We start from the raw sequence: 18,549 nt of genomic DNA on the forward strand, positions 1-18,549 counted from the left end.
TATGTGCACAATCAAGTCTGAGAAGGGCTGCTCTGCATCATCCTGGTTGCCGGAGTTGTCCTCAGACACGAGCTGGACGCATGGAGTAGGCATGAGTCTTTCCATCTCTGCACTGAACCTGGCTTCATCCCTAGTTTCATATACCAGAAATCTGTACTTTGTAACCCATGTATCTTCAACTTCACCCTCCTGGCAATATTTACTTCACCTTGACATATAAATGTATTCAAGTCTTCCCAAGGTAAAAACACACTGAAATCACTCGTCGACTGTAAATACCCCCTAAACACTGCGTCCTCTGTCCTCTTTCCTATACAGAATCCATTTAGAGAGATAGTTTCATGTGTTTGGTCTAAACTTCTTTCTTTACTTTTTATTCTCTGACCCAGAGTTATACGCATTGACTGCTAGTGTTCCCTAGAAACCTTCTGGCCCAGATTTCCAGTGACATCCTAACCACAAAATTCAGTGACCCTCTTAGTCCCTATCTCCCTGACCTACCGTAGAATTCAGAAGTGTTGACCTTGCCTTCCTGCTCTATAGTAAAATAGATAATATATGTCTAATGTTTGTTATGTTCAGACACTGGTTAAGTGATTTACATTCATTTTTAAATTCTTTTTTTACTTAAATTTGTTGATTTTGCAATTTCCATGATATTCCTTTTATTCCCTTGTAGGTGCCTACATGTCTAGTCCCTCTTTTCAGACAACATCGGTCTTTAAATCGTTCAGAATTTTCTCCAGTCTGGGCCTCATAAATTTTCAAAATGCATCAATTCTCCTACAGTTGAGTGTAGTATAATTCAATAGTCCCCAGCGTTGCATAAAAATTCAATGAAAATTGAGTCTCATTGCTTTAAAAAGTGGGGTGGGGGGGCAGTCTATGTTCCATGGAGGAAATTTTCCACCCTAGTCCATACATTACTAGACAACCCTCAAATGTCATTCCACATCCTCGATGTTCTCAATTTCCAGGACTATAAAATTTGATATGACCCATACAACTCTTGTCATGTGGCGGTCGACAAAGGAGATCTCATAATAATTATGAAAATACATAAGCATTCCTTAAAACGTTTCAACTCTACTACTAACATCACCCTCAAGTGGAAAAGAAATCTTGGACACATTCTGCATCTCTCCACCATGGCCCATGTGTCACCATCCAGAAATACAAGTAACACGTTCGTGTATTATGACAATGTAGAAGTTCAATGCTTATCATTTGTAAAAATAAAAGCCTATTATTTATAATACTGAAAATTATCGTTTCTTGAAAATCTTTTATGTGCCAGTTACCCCAACCTATCACTTTCTCCCACCTGCCTCTCAGCTGGTCACCCTGATTCCTATTTCACTGGGCAAAGCAAAGCATTCAGAAGAGAAGTTCCACATGCGACCTTCACACCTGCCAGTGCAGCTGAATCTGGGCCCACGTGACCTCTATTCCCCTCTCCTGTGACACAGGGACAAGGTCGTCACTCCCATTTCAAACCTTCCTCCACGTGTGTGCATTGAATGACCTGCCACTTGAGGTTGTTGGCTTCTGAAATTCTCCCCTCTCCTTCAACATTAAATATAACCCCCTCTTCTAAATAAGTCCTATCAGCTCATAATATGTGATTAATCCTCCACCCTAAATACAGTTAAATGTCCGATTACCCTGCTTATCCTCTCCCCACAGCCTCATTCTGCCCCTGTGCTTTCATAGTAATGCTCACTGAAATGTTTTTTTTTTCTCCCCCTCTGTTTCTTCCTACCAATCCTCTCGAACACATGCCAGTCAGGCTTTCCCTTCTGCCACCCAAACACACTGCTCTTGTCAAGGTCCACAGTGACCTCCACGACACAGAATCCAATGATCACACTTCAAGCCTCAGCATTCTTGCAGCATTCGATACAATGGATCGCTTCTTCCTTCTTGAAAAGCTTTTGTCAGCTGGCTTTTGGAACTCTACACTCCCCTGGATGTTCTCCCAACTTATTGGTCTTTCTTAGTCTCACTTGCCGGTTTTCCCTCCACTCCCCATCCTTCTTATGCTGGTGTGATTCAGAGCTCAACCCAAGTGCCTCTTTTCTTTCCGTCACCTCATCCAGTTGCATCTCCAGCCTACAACTCTCCCCTGAACTCCAGGCTCCTGTATCTACTTGCCTACAGCACATCTCCTGTGGATGTCTGATGTCCATTGCAAACATGGCCTGCTTAGCACCAAGCTTCTGTTCTACACATCCTCTTCACCACATCCCCCCTGCCAAAAAAAAATCTGAGCCCATCACATATTCTACATCTCAGTACATCCCAACTTCCTTCCCTGGTTGTTCAAGGTAAAAACATTGGTATCAGCATTGATTTTTCTCTTCCCCCCGTTCCTCCTGTCCCACCTGTCATCGAATTATGTTAGCTCCACCTTCAAAACAGATACTGACCATTTCTGATGACGACTACCCTGGACTGAGCCACTTTCACCTCTCATTTGCTCAGGTGCTCAGATTGCACAGGTAGATGAAAGAGCCTGTGCTTCTTACCCACTGGGCATACTACCCCAAATGCCAGCCTAGTGTCCCCAAAGTATTAGCAACATCCCTAACGGGAGTACCCCAAAACCATACTAGGATGTTCTTAGGGAAATTTTCCCAAATAGGACATCTTTTTAGTAAAAATTGAATCCATCTTTTATATTGAACCTGAATTTAATGAACCCAGGGTAGTTCACTAATTGGCTTTTCAAAAGAACAAGGTGCTTATTTCTGTGACTCTGATGGTGTCCCAGGTGTCCTATGGCACCCCAAACCAGCTTTATCATATTAAGGTTCTGGGATATCCCGATCTCTCAAGAAAGAATATATATGTATATGTTCAAAAAGAGTAGCCCCCAGTCCATCTCCATCTGTCTCTTCACAAGGAGCTCCTAATTGGGTAAACTATTATTCTGATACACTAAAGCAAAATATTACTAAATTGTACTAAATTCTATGTGCTGATTCTCTCCTTTCATCTCCTACACACACATATCTGGGGTGTATTATATCATTTACATGTTTAGCTCTCAGCAACTTTTCAGTAACTTTTACAGATATTTCCAAACAGCTGGAGGTTCTGTTTCAATTCCCAAAGGGATGCATTTTATTAACACTCTAGATTTAAAGACATAAAACCAGATTGTGGAGCAGAGAAGGCAGAGAAAATTCTGAGTGCAAGAAATTCCTTCACAGGAAAGTGATGCATCTGAGCTCTTTTAGTTTCTGAGATCTCTTTTCAGTAGTTTTGGAATATTCCCTGGTTCCCTGAAGAAGGAAGGAGCCTTGTCTACCTTCTCTTCCTTAAAGCACCACTAATTAACGATGACTTTGAATAACTATAATTCCCTTCTCACTTAAGAGTAAGCCTGTTGAAGCACACATGGTTGGGGCAACAACTTTACATGAGACACAGATTCATTTTTTAGTTCCTAATGAGGAAAGTAAAATATCCTCTATTCTGTATGTTGTGACATAAAATAGATTTAGGAGGAAAATCTAGAATAGAATACAGTAGAAAAGACATGTAACTAGAAGTCACACCACCTGGATCCTAGGTCTTATACCTCCACCAATCAACTATGTGATCTTGGGCAAATAAATCCCTTTTCTCCTTGTGAGTTAGTTTCCTTGTTCAGAAAGCTTACCTAACGAAATTCAGATGTAACTTCTTATGGAAACAAAATCTAATAAGCTTGAAAAAGTTTTGAGAAGGAAAAATTACAAAGAAAGGAATCGATAATTATACACAGAATAGAGTGAAATCCACCTTTTCCTTCCCATTTCCAAGCTGATAAAGACTGCATATCTCAGAATGCATGCTGATCCAACATAACATATTCTTGTCCTGAACTGATCCCTGAAGCAGATGAGGTCTCAGCTTTCCACGACTCCAATGCATATTTCATACTCCCTACCATAACATTCCAGTGAGTTCCTACTTAGGATTGAGATGTCATAAATCAAAAAACATGAGAATCAAAGATGGGAGGTGTTTTATCCAGCAAGGAGGTAACTCAAAAACTATGATATATCACATTTAATCAAAACTAAGACACCATCACTTGCAATACACATGACTATTTTATGTACCATAATATTTTCAGCTTTAAGGGCCAAAGGATCTGTTACAACTACTCAACTTTGCTGTGTTAGCACAAAAGCAGCCATAAATGATGTGTAAACAAACCAGTGTGGCTTTGTTCCAATAAAACTTTATTTAAAAAACTAGAGGCAGGCCAGTTTTGCCCCATGGGTCATGGTCTGCAAACCTTAGAAGACAAATAAAGCTCAGAATACCTTGCAAATAAATACATTGGACCAAACATATCTAACAGTCTCATTTTAGTTGATGAAAAATAAAATGTAGAGTCCCTTCTGAGTCAGAACTCTGTAAGAGTGACAGCTTAGATTCAGTATGGACTTTGTGTGCATTCTTAAATCACGTAGGGGTAGAGAGGATGGGCCGGATCACTTTAGGGCTGTCTCAGTAAATGACTAGCATTAACAATGCTGAAACAGCTATCCATGTTTTCAAGGGTCAGCCTATTTCAACAAAATAGTCAGATGCTTACTGCAAAATACAACAAAAGCAAGAAACCACAACGATGTAAAAACAATCAAAGCAAGTGGAATGGTCCATCAGGCCTTGATTATTTGACTGCTGTGCTGAGATGCCTCAAGAAAGTGTCTCACATTAACCAACATCTGTTTTGCTCACCTTCCAAGTTTCAATTAACCTTTTATGCCGGAGTGGATCACAATTTGAACACCTGAGTCCCATTTTAATAAACTGGACTTGGTTCAGAAGACTTCACAGTTATCTCAGAGATGGCAATTACAGAAACCTGCTTGCACATTTGAAATTTTCAGGGAGAATTGTTTCAAATGACCTTCGATTGTATCTTCCTTTTCAGGGATCAAATGTGAAAATATCAACCCAGAGTCACTGATATTTAGGGATAATAAAACAAAAATCACAGTACACCTTGTTCTTCAAGATTCTATGAAAACATATTTTAGTTCATGCAGATGTATGGTTTGTGTTTGGAATAAAATACTAAATAAAAGTAGGTGAGCAATGGTCACTCAACCGCACATTTTTTTTCCTAACTGTATTAACACACATTACTAATGTGGGATGAATTCAGAATCAACAATTGATTCAGATATCACACAGAGCTATTACCTACAAGCCTATAACACATAATAACAAAAATGTCATTCCGTTACTTTGGAACAGCTTGAAAAGCTTTGTATAGAGCATTTATGTTCATTATTTTTATAACAACACTGAGTAAGATAAATAGAATATGTTCTAGGTTAGAAACTGAGGTTAAAGACATAGGGTAAGTGATTTTAAGTGATTTGCATAAATGCTTACAGGAAGTCAGTTTTGAAGTTTGTATTAGAATTAAGTTCACCTAATTCCTAGCTTATATCTTCCTCCATCGAGGAGAATAAAGCCCAAGAAGACAGAAATACTTGATTTGTTTACTGCTCTACACCACCAAACTGCTCAGCAAGTTGTAGGTATTTAGAAAGTTCATGTTGAGTAAATGAGCGAGTAAATCTTAACAAGAAAAGTAAAAGGAGGAACACACGTTACAGAACTTGGAGAAAGACACAAAATGTCCTCACTTCCCTTGTCTTTGCAGCAATTCATCAGGTTTGTTTTATTTCTGGTGCCTCTTTCTGCTATGTCTCATTTGCTTTCTGCAGTAGACACACCCTAGGAAGACCCTCACTGGCTATCCCCAGGTACAATCACCTCCCTTTATGTGTGTGTCATGTTGGTGGGGGGAACCTATGACCTGCTTCTAGCCAATGCAATCTGGCAAAGGTGAACGGACATCCCTCCTGTGCTTATGTAGTGCTATACAGACTGTCTTAGCAGACTGAAAAATGAGATTCTCCTCCTGTCCTTGCAGAAGCAAATAGCCATGGTGTGAACTGCCCACGAAGGGGCCACATGGCCAGGAGCCGCAGGCAGCCTCTAGGAGCTTAGAATGGACTGCAGCCACAGCCAGCAAAAAAATGGGACCTCTGTCCTACAACCACAAGGAAATGAATTCTACCAACAGTGAGAGTGAGTTTGGCAGCTGATTGGCTTCTGCTTGAGCCACCAGACCAGAATGACACCCAGCTGACACCTCAATTACAGCCTGTGAAACCCTGAAGTAGAAGATGCCACTAAGCCATGTCCAAACTCCTGCCCCACAGAAACCATGAGGTAGTAAATGTATGGTGATTTAAGCTCCTACATTTTGTGGTAATTCGTTATGCAGCAGTAGATAACTAATATACTGATATATTAAATTTAATGCATACAGCTTCTGGAAAAGCTTGCATTTTGATTAGGCAGATGGACAATATGTTAACTCCCATGAGGGAGGGCAGAAACCATGATTTATGCTATTCAGTATGATCTCCAGCATTCAGAAAAGGGCCAGATACAAATAGACACTTGAGAGTTATTCTTCTATTTGATTTAACACTAAATGATCAGCTTAGCCATAGTGCAGGTAGCAGAGCAATTGGCTAAATAATCTTGAATATCTGCCAGGAGTCCTATGTATTATTCGAGGCATTTTACTGTTCACAATTACAAGATGTTTCCAAAGACTTCACTGACAGGAATACTCAGACCTGCAGTGCTTCTAGCAACAGACATCAGTGTGTAAACATTTGCAAACCATCAATATTCCAGCCAATCACAACATGCTGGGTAAGAACTATCAGAGCAAAATAAAACCGAGTTATGGAAGAGTATGTGTTGATCACATTAGCAATTGAGAAGCACTTTCATTCTGCTTTTTCAAAATAATGCTATAACTGTAACGCCTGGTGATTGACAAAGTGTAGTCCACCAGCGACAACACTCAGATAGTTGGGAGAGATTTCAGCAAAAGACAGGGGTTCCTACCCAACCTTTCCACCATGAATGTTGGTACTTGAGTAAAATGTTGACTTCATGAGCTTCAACTTCCAGTCTTCACAGCTTCCACACACAACTCCTGGGGACTTACTATAGGCCTTGCTTAACTCCAGGGTTATCAGAAAGGTCAAACGAGATAATAAAGATATTTTATGCACAGTACATACTAATGAAGTAATTATCATACCAATACTGCAGTCATCTTCTCAGAACAGAGTCTGCCTACTACCCAAGGTGAAAGCCAGATTATACAATCACACAGCACATGCACCATGGAGAAAGACTGAACCTCTATGTTTGTCTGGATCCCTGGAAGAGTTCCCTTTCAGCCCCCAGTTCTGTTCAAAGATGCCCCATCATGTCATTTTATACTGATGTCATGGGGCACCTCTTCTGGCTACTCCCCAAGACCCTCAGCTGAGCTTCCTTGACTGTCAGAGTGGATTCTTTTAGCTGTGATCTGTACTGGCCCTAGAGGACTTTCAGATTCTCCTCACCTCTGCAGGCTGCTGTCCTGGGAATCAGCCGGTATGTCTGGCTCCATGTCTTCCTGGGTGAATCTTAGCAGAACGCAGGCTGATATACAACCTGTACCCCCAATTTGTCCTGCAGGAGACAGTCCAGAAAAGCAGCTCTTGCCCTCTTCAGCACTGCTGATGATTTTAGACAGTGTTCCTCCAGGACAATACAACCTTTTATTATCTAATTGACAGCACAGATGAAGCAAGATGCTTCCCATACAGTTAAAAGTGGTCAGTGATACTTCCCAGGACTGGGGGAACCCAAAGGAAGAAAAATGAGATGAAAATATTTGAGAAACCCTGCTACCAATAATATGGGTCACTATGGGTCTCCCAAACGACATGAACATTTCAATAACGCTCAGAGAGCTCCCTGTAGGATAGTCATGATGTAAGAAGGATGACACCAGTTTGTACCTTTAAAGAGCTGCTAGTCTGACATGCATAGGTAATAAAATGTATTTATTTTTTCTGTCTGGTTAACCAATAACAGAAGCATTGGTAGCAGCTAGTTTTTTTAAAGGTTCAAGTCTTTCTTTTTTTCTTTTTTACATTAATTTACACACACACACACACACACACACACACACACACACACACACACACACACACACACACACACACACACACACACACACACACACACACACACACACACACACACACACACACACACACACACACACACACACACACACCCCTGCAGTAAAACTGAACTTCCCAAGCTGCAGCATAACAAGGGAGCCCACTCATACAAGTGAACCCACGTTGGCATAGTCAAATTTAGGTCGAGTGTTGTGAGTCCCACTGGACACACACTGACATCCACCTACCTCACAGAAGCTTTGGCACTGGTGCTTTCTCAGGTCCCCCGATTCCTTGCAGGGCTCCAGGCACTGGAAGAGAGGAACAATAAAAATAAATAACACCTGGATAAGAAACAAAACCAAGAGGAAAAAAGGATTCACCTGTGGCTGCCACTTTTCAATACCCGTTTTTCCTAGTTAGTTTAGAAAAGCCAACAAATCAATCATTTTAACTATGCTTAGCATAAATCCAAGCAAGAACATTGTTACACAACAGGAACCAAAAATATATATGTCAACACAGTTGGAAAAGAAAAGTTACACAGTCTGGGGGTTACTTATGGCAAAAGTAATGATATTCACTATCAGGCAGAATAATTTGGATAAGAAATATTTTTTATTTTTTATTTTTTTCTCAACTTTTTATTTTAAAAAGTATTAAATACAGTATTAAATCTTGTAAGTCTATCTTTGCTTTCAATATTTCTACCCAAATGAATCATTATTCAGGAATTAACAAAAAACAGCAGCATTATCATAAATTGAAACACTAGTATAATGCACGGGCCACAATAAGAAATATTTTTAAAGGTTATTCTTCCAAATGAAGTTTTTTTCTCACAGAATTTAATATTAAATCACTTTTAAATTGGCAACATAGAGTTATTTTTTGTATCCTCTTCTACAAGTAACTAAGAGAAAATGTATCAAATATATATGTATTAAATGTATGTTGTATGTGCTCATGTATATTGTTGTTAGGTTTTTAGTTCAGTTAGTCCAGCAGTATTGACATTCATCTGGTTTAGTTAAATCCGTTCAAATACACTGAATAAACCTGAATGTTAAATTCTGACATGAGTTTCATAACAGAGAATAAAGTTTAAACACAGGCACAAACATGCACACACACCCATATCTTATTACTATATATTTTTTAATAAATAAGAGATACTAGTTAGGCTCCATCATTCAATAATAATTATAATAATGAATAATGACATTGTTGAATATATAAATTATATACATATGATATACAGTTTATTACTATACTAAGGTTCTTCAAAAAGTTTATGGTACGATTATCTTTTAAATCCATTTGTCCATAGTATACTATATATAGATAATATATATGTATATAGTAACTATATATAAATGTGTGCACGTGATCGGTGCCACCCCTCATAATTGCAATTAAAATATTATGTTTATATTCACTGAGATTTCAGTGATCATCAAAATTATACTTTAATACAAGTTTTAATGAGTAAAACTTAATAGTCATGTACAGTCAAATGTCAGTCATCTAAATATTGGCCTACCCATGGCTCTCATAAGCATATGATTATTTTATGTCTATCATTTTTATTTCATTGTTGATAAATTTGCCAAGTAGAATAGAAATTTACAGTCCAACTTCAGACATGTATAGTGTAGAATTCAGGATATATGGTACACCAAGATATACTCTTTTTTCAATCTATTTTCTTGTAACCTCCTGCCCTGTTTTAAAATACAGATGTGATTGAAAAATTCCCTGGAAGATTCTTTAATGACACTTAATTTTCAAATACCCAGTGCCACCTTTCAATCAAAAATATATATGGAAATACTGCTCCTATATCAACTGTCAATTCTTTACAGCAATGCTGCTCAGAGTGTGATCAATGGCCAATAATATGAGCAACACCTGGGAGTTTGTTAGAAATGCAAACTCATGGGTCTCCCTCTAGACCTACCGAGTGAGAATCTCTGGGAGCAGAACCTAGGAATCTCTTTTGACACATTCTACTGGAAATTCTGATACTTGCTAAGCTTTAGAAAGAACTGCTATCAAATTCGGTGCAGAGTCTGTAATATTTCCTTCTCGTTTCGTGTAAGTTTCATTAAGAACAAATCTTATAAGACTATTTTAGATTTTATTTTGAGTAATATTGCATGCGAGTGATTCATTTTTAATTATCTTAATTAAGGAAAAAAACTTGAGCTCTTCAATGATACTTTCCCAAGACATATATGAGCTTGTTCCAAGTTTTAGTGTTTATTTCTCCCAAGCATATTCAAAAACAATTTCTCACCAATATAACAATTTTAATGCCATTTTTCTAATAGCAGTGAAACATTCGTTAAAAACTTGTCTACCTTACAGATTGTATAAGATCCCTAAAGAGTTAGTTTTGTTTCCTATGGCTATGTCAATACTTTATCCTTAGACCTCTCATTTTTTCTTTTTTTCAGACATTGGCTCATAGCCAAAAATGTTTAGTGCCCATTTGATAAGAATGCTTAGATTTAATTCTCTCTCAGGACCATTTGAAATAAACAAATGGCACTCTTTAAAATACCTTGAGATTTTGTTCAGTCCAAGAAGTGTCCTACGATGCACAGGACCACACCAGGAGATCTGGGGATAGTTCACAGTTCAGCTACTTGCAAAGTAAGTCTTTGTATTTCACTCGAGAAACATCCAACAAGCGTTTATTCCATGTTTAAAAAAAATGATAAATGCTATGTGGCTAACAATGCCTCAAAATAATTATGTAATCCTTGCTTCTGTCATTAGTAAAAATGTAAGTTATGAAAACATGCTGCTACATGTACCTAGTGGCTTTTTCACAACTACAGACATCAGTGCATAAAAAGCTTGAGTCCTTCAAAAGTTCCACAGTTCCACATTTATTTGTTCTGACAGCTTGCAAAACAAATAAATACCTTAGACGAAACAAATATCATTTACAAAACAGGCATATTTTTGAAACGCTAGAAGAAGCAATACATAACACACTTGTCTTCCTCTTAATCCAGAATCTCTGTCTGCCAAATCTAGCATCAGTATATGCAACTCATTTAAAATTCTGTTTTAATTGCACGCTTGCTTCATTCCAATAACTGGTGATCAACAGCATCTAAAGATACATCTGGAAATGCTATTAATGACAGCCAACATTTTCTTTTAATAATCCTTTATGAAACCGACCTGACAAGAATGGCCTAGATGCAGTCATCTGAGTAAAGCTTTTCAGAATAAATCTGCCAAAGCTCTATTTCTTTACAGTACTCCAGCCAGGAAAGAGTAATTTCAACAAAAGGTAAAGTGAAAGAAAAAAAAAAAAAAAGCATGACGGCCAATTCTCTCACACTTCATACAGAAGAAAGCACTTCCTGTTTCTCCAAGCAATAATAAAAAAAAAAAAAAGATGTATTGAAAGACCTCAGCCCGCATTCACTCTTCCATGAGAGCCGTGAATATAAGGAAAATAATATCACAAGCAGACGATTGCTCTGGAATCTATTACACATTGAACAGTAAGGGTCATGATTACATGATCCTAAAACTACCCAAAACAGTAAAAGAAATTAATATATTTAGCAAGTGTTTTAGGCTTTGAAGTTTTAGGATGATCAGCTGTTTAAAATTATTTCTTCCTAGGCTATCGCTTTAAGCCCAATGAAGAAAAACTTAAATTTCAGGGGGAAAAAAAAAAAAGGTCGAGAGCGCTAATCACATATGTCATCATTCAGAATGTAGACACCAATTATTTTTTCACTTAACCTAGAAAGATACATTCTCATTATAATTTGCTTAGATGACAATCCTATATTAAATTTATATTTTAAAATATGCAGTAATATAAAATATGTTCATAGAATATTCTACTAGAATGTAAGTTACATGAGCACGAAAACTTTGGGACGTTTACTACAATATACTTAGCATACAGCAGCAATTCAAAAAACACTTGTTGAATAAATCGATAGATGAATTTACATGCTTTTCTAAGCAGCACTGAGAGCTGGCATACTCAAATATTTCCAGGGACCAAGCAAATAATGGGTAAGAGTAAGGGGGTAGATTAAGAACAACGGGGAGTGCTGGGGAGAACAGTAAACTGAAGAGCCCGCCCTGTGTCCAGGTGACACTGCTCTTCATGAGTTTCTGGTTCTTGTCTAGGATTGCTCTGAATGTTACAGAGAAACCATTGATACAGATTCCTTGTAAACCCTTCCAACTTTTCAATGTACTGCCCAACACTGTACAGGTCTTTTTGTCTACTGCAATTTATTTGCAGCATAAGATAGTAGATATATCATTTTAACTGTTTTAAGTAAGTGGTTCTGAAATTAAGGTGACTTTTGGAGTCCCAGGGAACATTTGGCAATGTCTGGAGACAATTGTGTTTGTTGCAACTGGGAGGAGGGGATCCAGTACTGGCTTTTAGTAGGTAGAGGTCGGGGATGCTGCTTAAGCATCCTGCAAAGCACAGGATAGTCCCTCCCTCATGATCCAAAAAAATAAATTATCTGGCCCCAAATGCCAATCAATAGTGCCCAGGCTGGGAATCTCTGAACAAAATGCAACAGAAATGCAGTGAGTTACTTCTAATAATACAGTTGACCCTGAGAAACCTCTTCCCCGGGATAGGGGGTAAAGGCTACTCCGAATAGTGACTTCCAATTTTGTGCCAGTTCTGTACATTTAGGTCACATTCATTGTTCTAAAATATGGTTTTGATAATGCGAGTTCCCTGATAAAAACTAACCAATAATTATAAAATTAAGTACAAAGTATATGACATGACATTCAAAACATCTGGTCAACCAGCAAATCTAGATGAATCAATTATGAATTGCCTTCAGTGAAGCCAGTCTCTTTTCTGTTCCCCACACACAGATTCCTTCTACCTCCCCTCTGTTACTATATTTCTTTCTTAAGGAAAACCTATTCTGTCCTCCCCTTAAATCAACAGCTGCTTCAAACCATCTATTTTTTCTGTCCACATAGCAGACATTGATTTCCACAACCGTATAGCATTTATAGTTTCCCTCCAAGAATTCCCGTATTTTATTTTGGCTGGTTTGGGAAGGCTATGAGTTGTGTTGGAGGACAGACTTTAAGGAAAATCCATGTGTACCACGGTGGTGCAACCACGTGTCTAATCTATAACCGTGAGAAAATCACATAAATTATTTAGCCTCAGTTGGCTAATTCAAATACAGAATATAATCTTCCATATTAACTTGTTAAGATAATACTGAACATGAAGGCGTGCCAGAACCTTTAAAGATTATGGAGCACTTTTAGAACCGTGTGTTCAATAGAGACTCATCACCAAAAAAAAAAAAAAAAAAAACTATAGAAATGTGCAAAATTACGTACTGTTATTCTAACATTTTAGAGAGGAAATGCTGAAGTTTAGAGAGGTTGAAGAAACAGAGCTAGTGACTACGGGAGAGATTGGAAGGACTGGAATTTGAACCCATTCTTCAGCACACTCAAAGGAATATTATTTTCATTATAAAACACTGCACTGCATACACCACTTGCTACAGGAGCTTAAGGAGACAGTGCTTGTAAAAGAGGCTTGTAAACTAAAAAGTACTTTACAAATCCATGGAATTACTAAATCACCATGATTCCAGATAGAAGTCACTTCCAGAACGTCCTAGGTGCTACCTTCCAAGGTTTTTATATAATCACAAACAATGAGACTGAGCATTTCTTATCACAGAGAAAGACATGCAACTCACATGAGCCAAAGTACAGAAAAAGAAGGAAACTGTTGATACTACTTTGGTGAAGTACCATTTGGCCAGTTTGGCACAAAATTCTATATCTTATATTTAATGATGCATTTTCATAAAAGTACAGCAAAGGACATTTTATTACCAAAACAGCAATCAGAGTAGATTCTGAAGCAAGAAAGTTCACACAAAATTTAACTTTTCACACATGCTCAGTAATCAAGGAACTAGGACCCATAATTACATTATGCAAAATAAATAGAATCCACCTTAAAACAAAGCAACCAGCATCCCATACTTTTCAACCTGTTCAAATTAGCATCTGCTAAGTCAACATACATGGACTAATATTTCCTATATGCAAAGCACAATCTAGTCACCAAGGTAGGCAAAAATGTGGCAAAAATCGTTCTGCCTTAGGGGGTATACAATCTCTTATTGGAGAAAAACATGTAGGTAAGTAAGTCTGCACCAATGAAGCTTTTAAAATAAATGAGGGAAAGCAACGTGGGATAAGAAACTGAAAAAGAGATGTGTATTTCCATATAGGGTGAGTGGAGAGGGCTTCATAGAATTGAGGACCCATGAATCAGCTTAGAAGGAGGAACAGGACTTCAACAATTGTCAGTAGATTTGGGGCCTGGACCATGTTGCATGCATGTGAGGGAGGGGAGAAATGGTGAGTGATTGATAAAAGAAGAGAAGATGTAGTAGGAAACAAGGGTGGTGTATTAGTCCATTTCTGTCACTTATAACAAAATACCTGTGTATTTTATAAAGAAAATGAAATTTATTGCATACATTTCCAAGTCCAGGGAACACATCTGGTGAGGGTCTTGGTGTTGGTGACAGTGACATAGGGTCTCACATGGCCAAAAATGGTGGAGCAGAGAGACTAACCTCCACATTCACTCTCCTTTTAAAGTCCTCAGCACCCTGACCACCATTTTTAACCCGTTCACTACTGCATGGTCCTACAATCTAATCACCTCTTCGAGGTCCCACCTTTCAATTACCATAATAGGATTTCCCACTCTCAACAGTTACAGTGGCAATTAAGTTTAGGGGACATTCAACCCAAGGCAGCTGGAAAGACAGCCCTTACAATTCAACAGGGAGCCACTGACATCTCAGAACAGAGAGCTGCTTGCTCCCATCTGTGTTTAAGATGACTTAAGTGCTGGAATAGAAGACAAATCAGAAAGCTGAGATGTTGCAGCAAGTGAAATCAAAGCAAAAGTTTTTACAATATCATCCAAATCACCTCTCCACCACTTCTAGGGTCAACATGCCATTAGGTGGCAGAGGACGCTGGCTGAAAGGAAATGGAAATTAGTCTGTGAAAGGCAATTTGGAGATACAAGCTCATGGACAATGTTGCTGGTTTGCTTTGGAAGATGGAAATAAGAGAGAAATGAGAATGGGAAAAGGCACCAGAATGCCTAACCTAGATCTGAAAGGAATTAGTGGTGTCACCAAGATGGAGAATGCAGGAGTAACAAGCACGGGGAGAGATGTGGAACTGACTGCTTACCATGATGCATTTGCAGTGAGCAGGGGATATACGAAGAGGGGTGACCAACGAGCTACTGGAATTGTGCATATGGTGCTTAAGGCAAGGGGTCAAGGTAATGCTGAGAATTTACAAGTTGCTACCGTCTCTCTCTACATCATCAAGTCATTCCTGTCACAACCATGTGCTGAGTTCTAATTTATAACCACAGTGGTGTGCTATGTGATGGGTCCACTAAATCTATGAGCCACACAAGGACCTGCCTTCGAGAACCTTACAGGCTAGAAAGGCAAAAACAGCACATTCGTTTATAAGCTGAAGTCAGGGATGCGTGTCAAAAAAAGAGGAACAAAATAAAATGAGATTAGAGTGTCAAACATTTTGGGAGGTGGGCTATTTGAAAACTACAATGGCAACATTGAGGAGATCGCATAGTTTAGTAAAGGTTTTTTCTTTGATCTGTTTTGTTCTCTTTATGTGTGTGCTTCAAAATGATGTGACTGGAAGGTGTTGGTAGGCAGAAAGAGGATCAGGTGGAGCAGGTGTGGTCGGAGATGTAGGAGAAATAGGAAATGATCAATTGATCAAGGTCCCAGAGGATATTGCAGGGATTTTAGAGAGAAAAGGAATCTTTGATGTCATCTAACCCAACCTTCCTTATTTGGGAACTAAAACATCTTCCTTGAGGCAATGGCCGGGTAGTAGGATTTAGGTCCATGCCCGACCTGTGGCTGGACATGGACTAATCGGGTTCACGATTCATCTTAGAGAATGTAAGAGTTTGCATGTACAATTACATGCAGTACTCGTGAGTAGCGCCTGCTGTCCAGTCAGTTTTCCAATTAGGTAGGAAAGTGCTGATAATTAGATGTGTGTGCCCTAATAGGCGCATTTCTGATGTCCAGGCTTGAGTGGTCTTGAACGCACAGATAACTCAGGCCAGTTCCCAGGTAAGGAACATGGAAGCTGACAATTCCAGCTCTGGGTCTTAGGGCAAGAGAAAGACCATGGAGCCTTGGGGTTGGATCAGCCTAGAAGAGAATCCCTCATCTACCATATGCTAAATATTTTTTCTGCATTCAAGTTTTAATTTAACTTCTCTGGACTATAGGTTTCTGCTACATAAAACAGAATAATATTTGACCAAGAGACAAACTTTTAAAGTGCCTACAGAGGGCTGGCTGGTTAGCTTAATTGGTTAGAGTGCAGCCTTATAAAACCAAGGTTAAGGGTTTGGTTCCCATACCGGCCAGTCACTGTAGGTGCTCAGTGAATCTGATTCCCTTTCATTTCTAGAGGACTAATAAGAAAAATTTATCTTAGTTCTTTCTTATTTCCTCAATACCTACCTTTATTTATTTTAATCGGAGAAGAAATCAAAATTTCTTTTCATTGCAGTCTCTCAAGCACGTTCTAATAATTGTTTGTAAAGTGCTAAATTTCTTGCCAAAAGTTCCAGCAGCTATGGGTGGGTGGCGTGGTACTACTTTGTGTGTGTGGCCAGGATGCAGAATGAGAGCAGATATTCCAAGACTAGGGCACTGTGCATTTCGTAGGACATATGGTAATCTTTCACCAAAATATTTTCTGTTGAATAATACAAAAATCAAATAATAGTGTATATTTAATTTTCGTTTGGATTATCACCTGGGAGTAAGGAATAAGCCTTGGGTTCTACAAAAAAGTCCAACTTTTCATTTCATACAGGTACGTATTCATAGCATATAATAATGCTATCAACAGAAGATTCCAAAGACCATTTCTGTTTTCTGAATTAATGGCAGCAATTTGTCTGGGAAACTGTAGATAAGTTTTTTAGATGGAAGTTGTCTTTTTTCCCCAATATAGTTCCTAAAATATGTATACCCTACTGCCTTTAGAAGTATTCATGGACTCCCTCCAGCTCTAAATTGGTATAGAAATTGTTACAATCCGGTATGTTGAAAAGTGCACTGTGTCTTGCCAAAATAATGAAATCTTTTGGCAGACAGCCCGGAGAGTGCAGGTGAACAGTCATCAGAGTCTAAACCACAGAGGATTGGCATGCCACCACAGCACAGCAACGCTATGCCTGAGACACTGCACATCACAAATCAGCTTGCTCTGAAACACTGAAAGGATGATTATTCTCCCACCACGATGCTTATCAGGAAACCTGGGACTCATTTTATTGCAGCTATTTTTCACAATAAAGGGCATTCCGATGTCAAGAACTCTTTTAGTTTGGGTGAAAGTGTTTAAAAACTACATACATACAATATTTGCAAAATATACATCTGACAAAGGACTAATATCCAGAACATACAAGGAACTGAAACAACTTTAAAACAAAAAAAACGAGTAACCCAATTAAAAAATGGGCAAAGGAGCTAAATAGGCATTTCTCAAAGGAAGATATACGAATGGTCAACAGATACATGAAAAAATGCTCAACATCACTCAGCATTCGGGAAATGCAAATCAAAACCACACTGAGATACCATCTCACCCCAGTTAGGATGGCTAATATCCAAAAGACTGTGAATGATAAATGCTGGTGAGGTTGTGGAGAAAAAGGAACTCTTGTACATTGTTGGTGGGACTGCGAAATGGTGCAGCCTCTGTGGAAAATGGTATGGAGGTTCCTCAAACAATTGCAGATAGATCTACCATATGACCCAGCTATCCCACTGCTGGGAATATGCCCAGAGGAATGGAAATCACCAAGTCGAAGGTATACCTGTTCTCCAGTGTTCATTGCAGCACTCTTTACAACAGCTAAGAGTTGGAACCAGCCGAAATGTCCGTCATCAGATGAGTGGATATGGAAAATGTGGTACATCTACACAATGGAATACTACTCTGCTATAAAAAAGAATGAAATACTGCCATTTGCAATGACATGGATGGATGTAGAGAGAATTATATTAAGTGAAACAAGTCAGGCACAGAAAGAGAAATACCACATGTTGTCACTTATTGGTGGGAGCTAAAAACTAATATATAATTCACACACACACACATACACACAAAAAAAATAACGGGGGGGGGGGGAAGAAGATATAACAACCACAATTACTTGAAGTTGATACGACAAGCAAACAGAAAGGACATTGTTGGGGGGAGAGGGGGAGGAGGGGAGGAAGGGAGGTTTTGGTGATGGGGAACAATAATCAGCCACAATGTATATTGACAAAATAAAATTTAAAAAAAAAAAAGAAGAAGACATTATTGGGACAGTGAAATTTCA

General features: G+C 38.6%; 1 protein-coding gene across 1 annotated transcript in view; it reads right to left on the reverse strand.

Moving 5' to 3' along the window:
• LOC134368947 (anosmin-1-like) overlaps positions 1 to 18,549 on the reverse strand; it is a 177,938-nt gene that overhangs the window by 70,440 nt on the left and 88,949 nt on the right. The window contains exon 3 of the mRNA XM_063085184.1: positions 8,312 to 8,374. Within this exon, the coding sequence (XP_062941254.1) occupies positions 8,312 to 8,374 (63 nt within the window). The remainder of the gene's footprint in view (positions 1 to 8,311; positions 8,375 to 18,549) is intronic.

Source organism: Cynocephalus volans, chromosome Y (genome assembly GCF_027409185.1).
Source record: "Cynocephalus volans isolate mCynVol1 chromosome Y, mCynVol1.pri, whole genome shotgun sequence".
Taxonomy (NCBI): domain Eukaryota; kingdom Metazoa; phylum Chordata; class Mammalia; order Dermoptera; family Cynocephalidae; genus Cynocephalus; species Cynocephalus volans.